Source organism: Emiliania huxleyi (assembly GCF_000372725.1).
Source record: "Emiliania huxleyi CCMP1516 unplaced genomic scaffold EMIHUscaffold_667, whole genome shotgun sequence".
Classification (NCBI taxonomy): Eukaryota; Haptophyta; order Isochrysidales; family Noelaerhabdaceae; genus Emiliania; species Emiliania huxleyi.
Window position 1 is genome coordinate 16,365 of NW_005197000.1, and position 6,851 is coordinate 23,215.

The 6,851-nt window shown below is 66.4% G+C and overlaps 2 protein-coding genes across 2 annotated transcripts in view; both read left to right on the forward strand.

The window, feature by feature from the left end:
• EMIHUDRAFT_248441 (hypothetical protein) overlaps positions 1-1,763 on the forward strand; it is a gene marked incomplete at both ends in the record, with an annotated part of 3,264 nt that extends 1,501 nt beyond the window's left edge. Inside the window, 5 exons of the mRNA XM_005762710.1 lie at positions 49-690; positions 903-1,229; positions 1,338-1,418; positions 1,525-1,681; positions 1,753-1,763. Of these exons, the coding sequence (XP_005762767.1) occupies positions 49-690; positions 903-1,229; positions 1,338-1,418; positions 1,525-1,681; positions 1,753-1,763 (1,218 nt within the window). The remainder of the gene's footprint in view (positions 1-48; positions 691-902; positions 1,230-1,337; positions 1,419-1,524; positions 1,682-1,752) is intronic.
• A 2,005-nt stretch (positions 1,764-3,768) lies between these two features.
• On the forward strand, positions 3,769-5,459 carry EMIHUDRAFT_459859 (hypothetical protein; the record flags this gene model as incomplete). The annotated part of the gene is made up of 5 exons (XM_005762711.1): positions 3,769-4,463; positions 4,539-4,617; positions 4,690-4,785; positions 4,862-5,101; positions 5,148-5,459. The coding sequence occupies 5 exons, from the start codon at positions 3,769-3,771 to the stop codon at positions 5,457-5,459; spliced, it is 1,422 nt and encodes a 473-aa protein (XP_005762768.1).
• Between the last annotated feature and the right edge of the window lie 1,392 nt (positions 5,460-6,851).

A 6,851-nucleotide genomic window follows, 5' to 3' on the forward strand; every position in this document is an offset into this window, starting at 1 on the left:
GGCTAGGCGTGTGGCGGGATCGGTAAGACCTACCCGCCTACCTCCAAGCTCAACATCGGCGACTACGCCGAGCTCGCCCCATTTGACGAGACTTTCGGCGCGACCAAGATCGGTTCTCGAGTCGTGAAACCCTCACTCGAGGAGAGCTTCACGAACGCCACGGCCCTCTCAGAGGTCGATGTGGCCTCGCTGCTCTTTCTCAACCCTTGTGCGGCCGTGCTGGCGCTGCTCCTCGCGGCGTTCCTTGAGCCGTTGCTGCGTGGGCAGGTCAAGAAGAAGAGCGTGGAGGGCCGCAGCCACGCAGCGATCTCCGTACCCTTGCTTTCCAGCAAACGTGCTCTCCGAGTTGGCATTGTGATCCTCTTCTTCCTGCAGGGCGTATGGGGCACCCCAGCGGCACCGCCCGTCAACGTCAGCAGCCCGTGCTCGCTCACGGACGGCGGCTGGTGCGCCGCGTCGCCAAACTACCCGAACAGCTACGGCAACAGCGAGGAGTGCACCATCAGCGGTGTGCCGCCGGTCGGGCTGGAGACGGTCGCCTTTGATGTGGAGGCGTACGGCTGCCGCTACGACTATCTCACCGTCAACGGCACAAAGTACTGCGGCACCTCGGGGCCGAGTGGCGCGGTGGCGGAGGACGGCGTCATCGAGTGGCGGTCGGATGGCAGCGTAGTCGGGTCGGGCTGGAAGGTGTGCCCCTGGTGCCTCTCGCTCCCCTTCCGTCTCCTCTCTGACGCCTATCCTCCCTCTGCCGTCAGATCTGCTGGGCGACCCGCCCGCCTTCACCGCCATCAGCGCCACCTCTACCGCCTTCACCGCCTCCATCGCCTCCACCGCCATCACCGTCGCCGCCGCCGCCGCTGCCGCCGCTCTCCCCCGGCTATGTCGCCGCGGCGAGCGAGGACCAGCTCCGCAACCTGATCGAGGACGCTACTTCAACTCCTGCCGACGTCTCCGTCTACCTGCCGCCCAGTGCGCACTTCAAGCTGAGCCGCCAGATCAGCTGCACCTCCACCATCAAAGTGACCGTCGCGAGCAGCGGCGAGGGCGCGACGCTCGACGGCCAGGGAGAGACCGGGCTCTTTTACCTCTCGGGCGGCTGCAGCCTCGCCCTGCGGGGGCTGACCCTCGTCAACGGGAGGGTGGGTAGCGGCGGTGTTGTGAACGCAAACGGCGCAGGCGACGTCGAGATCATCGAGTCGGTCGTCAGGGACTGCTCGGCTACCTATGTGCGCCGCGTAGAGCTAGCCGCCGGCCCTGCAGCGCCACTCGGCAGCGGGGCGAGAGATGGAGAGGGGCCACGGTTGCCTCACCCCGCTCTCTCCTCGCAACCGCAGTTCGGCGGCGTCGTCTACGCGCAGGACAGCGGTGCGGTCTCGATAATCAGCTCGACCGTCGCCGGCTGCTCGGCTGGCACGGTGCGCCGCGTAGAGCTAGCCGCACCCCTGCAGCGCCGCACGGCAGCAGGGCGAGAGATGGAGAGGGACACCGCTGCCTCACCCCGCTCTCGCCTCGCAACCGCAGTGGGGCGGCGTCGTCTGGGCGGTGGACAGCGAGTCCCTCTCCGTCGCGGGTGTCGACTTCATCGACAACAGAGCGGACGGGTCAGGCTCGGTGCTGTACCTGCAAGGCCTCAAACAACGTCCCTCCATCAGCAACGCCTCCTTCAGTGGCAACGACGGTGCCACGATACATACTCGAAACTCGGAGATAGACTGGGTATGCCGCTTGGGCAGCTGGTTGCCGGCCGAGGGCTCCTTTAAGGGCGACTTCAGTGTCCCCGAGTGCAACCCTTGCCCCGCTGGCTACTATGGGGCAACGACAAACCTCACCGACTCCTCCTGCAGCGGCCAGTGCACCAGGGGCCACTTTTGCAAGGAGGGGACCGCCGACCCCGAGCCCTGCCCGGTCGGCACTCGCATGCCCGCCCTCGGCGCGGCGAGCAGCGAGAGCTGCATCCCGTGCGCTCCAGGCCAGCATCAGCCCCTCGCGGGAGAGGAGGAGTGCCTTCCTTGCGCAGCGGGCTCCTTCTCTCCCGACGTCGGCCTCGCCGCCTGCGACCCTTGCCCGCGCGGAGGCCATTGCGAGGAGGCGGGCGCCGCCACACGCATGGTCTGGGAGCCGTGTCCCGCCGGCAGCTTCAACCCGGCCAACGGCTCCAACTCGAGCGCCGCGTGCGAGCTCTGCCCCGCCGGCACCGCGAGCGCAACGCGGGGCGCGGAAAGCAGAGAGACGTGCTCGCCGTGTGAGCCCGGCCATTTCGCCGCCACACCCGGCCTCGCCAAGTGCGAGCGGTGCGCCGCGGGATTCTATCAGAACGAGAAGGGTTCAACGGGCTGTCTCGTGTGCAAGAAAGGCAGCTACTGCGAGCTGGGCGCGTCGGCGCCGCTGCCGTGCGAGAAGGGCAGCTACTCGAACGCAACAAACCTCACCGCCGCGGGTGAGTGCACGGCCTGCCCCGCCGGCAGCGCCTGCTCCACGGGCAGCATCGAGCCGACGCCGTGCTCGCCTGGCACCTTCGCCGCGAAAGAGGGGCAGTCCAGGTGCGAGTCTTGCGATCCCGGCACTTCGTCGAATCAAGGCAGCGTCGCGTGCGACGAGTGCGTGGCTGGCAAATACGCCGCCAACGCTGGCCAAAGCCTCTGCAATCTATGTCCGCATCCCCTCAGCTCGGTCAGCGGCAGCACCATCTGCTCTATCTGCATGGAGAAGTACTATCTGCGGAACACCTCGGCCGACCCGAGCGACATCTTGACCTCCCCCACCGAGTTCTGCAAGCCGTGCCCGCCGAACGCTGCCTGCCCGGACAACACTACCCTTTCTTCCCTCGTCCTCCCGCCCGGCTTCTGGCGCGCCAGCCCCTCCTCCGCCGTGCTGACAGAGTGCCGCGTCTTTGGCGGCAATGCCAATGCCGGCAAGACGCGGTGCGCCGGCAGCGAGCCGGTGGCGAGAGGCCGGAGGATGGTGGAGGCGGGCTCAGAATACTGCGCGTCGGACTTCAAAGGCCCCGAGTGCCAGCTCTGCGCCGCAGAGAACCAGTACCTCGTCGATGGCGTCAACTGCAAGGAGTGCGCGGCGCGCGACGCGGCGGCTGGCCGCATCGCCGGCCTCGTCCTCGGCCTCTGCGTCGCGTGCGGCTTGGCGGCGTGGGCCTACCACATGCCGTGGCGGAAGGAGCGCATCATCGGCTCTATCCTCCGCTTTGCAGACCGCTCCGTCAAGTACTACGTCGGGGGCGGAATGACGGCAAAGCTCAAGATCCTGTTTGGCTTCTATCAGATCTGCACCGTCCTCTCCTCCACCTACTCCGCGCGGCTGCCGGACAAGTACACGGGCTGGACGGACAACTTGGCCAACGTGATCTCCATCGACTGGTCTGGCTTTTTCCTGCCGGAGCAGTGCCTCGGCTACGCTCTGCGGCTCCTCGCCATCGCCCTCTCCCCCGTCGCCCTCATCGCCCTGCTAATGATCGCGGGAATAAGCCTGCGGCTCTACCGCTGGCGTGCCGCCCCGGCGCCGCGCGAGAGGCCGTGGTACGCGGAGGCGGCCCTCGGCCTCCTCGACCTCACGCCGGCCGGCCTCGTGCTCATCTTCTGCTTCGTGCCCTCCATCAGCGCCTCCATCTTCCGCTCCTGGTCGTGCCAGGCGCCCTCTCACAGCTGATGACTGCCGTTGCTCACAACCCCACACCCCTCAGTCCTCGTAAGTTTCTGCTGATAGGCCTACACCATCTCTCCGCCCGGCGAGGAGCTAGAGCAGGTCTCCTACATGCGGCAGGACGCGAGCGTCGAGTGCGGCTCCGACGATCACGGACCCATCACCGCCCTCGCCACCGGCTTCATCGTCCTCTGGCCCGCCGGCTCGCTGGTCCTCTTCACGTCGCTCCTCGCCGCTTGCTACAAGCCGCTGCAGGCCAAGACGCCGAATGCTCTGACGCGGGCCACCGCCTTCCTCCACCGGGAGTACGAGACGACCTGGTACTGGTGGGAGGCGGTCGAGCTGGCGCGCAAGCTCGTGCTGACTGGCTTCGTGCTTCTAATACCGGAGGAGCGCGCCTTTGTTCGCCTCGTGGTGGCGACGCTCATCTGCTCATGCTACGCCGTCGCACTCGCCGTCGTGCGGCCGTACAAGCGGGTCGAGGACAACGTGCTCGCCGTCGCCACGAGCCTCGTGCTCCTCCTCCTCTTCCTCGGCACCAACTGGAGCACCATCTTCCTCGGCATCCAGGAGCGGTACCAGGGAGCAGATCCCGCCGATGTCCTCGGCTTCCGCAGCCTCAATGTGATTGTCGACTCGATGATCATCCTCGTTGCAGTCGTGCTCGCCTTCTTCCTCGTCGGCGCCATCGTCGCCGCCCGTCGCGTCGCCAAGATCCCCACGATCCGACTCGTCTCGACCAAGCAGCCCCCCGAGCTGAGCATCGTGAGGGGCCTCACGTGGCACCTCTTCAACAGCCACATCTGGTGAGTCACGGCTATGGAGGGAGAGAGGGAGCGAAAACAGCCGGCGTGACCCCCGCCCCTCACCCAAACGAATAGGTCGACCGGTCAAGACGCCGTCAAGGTTATCAAGGGTGAGCTCGAGCAGCTGCTGCCGAACATCAAAGTCTTTCTCGACGCGCGCACATGCTCATCAGCGCTGCTTAAGCTACACACAGAGCCCCCCTGACGCACCGCGGTGTGCTCATAGGTAGATGATCTCAAGGATATCGGGGCGCTGGAGGAGTACATCCAGAGCTCGCAGGTCATCCTCTTCTTCCTCTCGCAGGGCTACTTCCGCTCCAAGGCTCGCCTCTTCCTCCCACCCCGCCCCTCTACCGCACCCTGGGGCCCCAAGAACTGCCGCCTCGCCCGCGCCACAGAACTGCCTCCGAGAGGTCCGCTCGTCGCTCGAGAAGGACAAGCCGCTCGTCCTCGTCCAAGAAGCGGACCCTGAAAAGGGCGGCGGGACGCTCCAGGCGCTGCGCGACGAGTGCCCCGAGGACCTGCAGCCGGCCATCTTTGACAACGACTGGCCGCTCACGATTTGGTATCGCATCGATGAGTTTCAGCTCATCTCGCTCAAGATCATCGCCGAGGCGCCGCCGGCCACAGCCAGCTCCGTTCTCTCACTCTACCTCCCGGCCAACCCCACTTGAACCAACCTAGGCGGTGCTCCTCTGCTCGCCCAACTTTCTGGACAGGACCTCCCTTCCGCTCTGCGTGTCGGGTGAGCTCGAGAGCCAGTCGCTCGCCTTTTCCAAACCGTGCACGCTCTGGGCCTCGCCAGCCAACGCGGGGTCGCTGGCGCTGGCCGATGAGATCGCCGCCGCCTTTGCCCCAGATCGTGAGACCGCCGGTCTCACGATCTGCGCCACCGGCGTGTGCAACTGCGGCTCAACCCGCCGCTCTCGCCGCCGTCGCAAGCTCCTCTTCAGCAAGATCCCGGCTTCTGCGCCGTGCTTCTGCGCATACCCGTAGGCGTCGTCTGCACAGCAAACTCCGCCGTAGCTCCGCCGCAAGAGACAATGCGCAAAGAATACGCGAGAGAATGGCAGAAGCATGCGCCGCGCTCGCCCCCCACTGGCGTGCTGCCCGTGGCGGTGCGGTGACGTCGCTGCGGACACGAGACGCTCGCGCGGGCTGGTGATCGGAACCGTTGGTGCCGTGACCTCCGCAGCCTCAGGTCTCACACTCCATCACCTCTGACGGGACGCCTTCGGTGGCACGCTCGGCGGCGACTTTGTTGCAGCCCCACAGCGAGCGCGGCGTCGAGCCTATTCGGTCTGGTCGGTCGGCCGCACTCACTGGGTGCCAGGGAGTGCGGCCGACACGCGAGCGGTGCTTCCTGGCAGCGCGCGCCGGCTGTGCCTGTGGGGCTGCAACAAACTCGAGACACACGCTCTTTTTGGGACGGATTTTCGACGCTTTTGTCCTATATACTCGTGCAACAACCCACGCTTTTGCGAAGGACATAAGGTAAGGTAAGCAGCTAAAATTTACCGTAAGGTTAAGGCCAAGCGCAGCCAGAGACACATGCGCATCTATCTCGCATGCGTTGGCATGCCATGTGCACACCCATGCTACTCGAATGCATGCCCCCTCCCCCTGCCCCCCTCCCCATAGCTGCGCCTTGAACGTACCGCGCCCCGCCTCCCCGCCGCCCCCCCTCCCTTGAACCATATCCGCTCCGCCAGCGCCGAGTCACCCCTGACGCCCTCTGCTGGCGCAGGGGGCGCGACTCTCCCTCAACCAGCCCGCGCGCCAAGGGCTCGCCCGCCTCCTCTCCCGCGTGCCTCCTCGCTCTTTTCGCCCGCCGAGAGTGAGCCTCACTCCGCCCCCTCCTCCTCGATCCCGTTTTGCGACTCTGCGACGACGCAGAGCGCCTTGAACTGGTTGGGCGGGGAGATGGCGGCGGCGCCGCGCGCGAGCAGCTCCTCCTGTTCGCGGCAGAGCGTGAGATATGGGGAGATATGGGGAGATATGGGGAGATATGAGAGCAGCTCCTCCTGCTCGCGGCAGAGCGTGAGATATGGGGAGATATGGGGAGATATGAGAGCAGCTCCTCCTGCTCGCGGCAGAGCGTGATATGGGGAGATATGGGGAGATATGAGAGCAGCTCCTCCTGCTCGCGGCAGAGCGTGAGATATGGGGAGATGTGGGGAGATATGGGGAGATATGGGGCAGCTCCGCCTGCTCTCGGCAGAGCGTGCTGTTCCACCTGCACCGCGCGGGGGCGGGGGGTGGGGTGGGGTGGGGCGGGGCGGGGCGGGGCGGGATGGGTGGGGGGGCCCAAACGGACGAGGCTGATGGAAAGGGGTGGTGAGAGGGCGGGCCGAGAGGGCCGGGTGCAGCCAGAACGGCGGGGGGGGG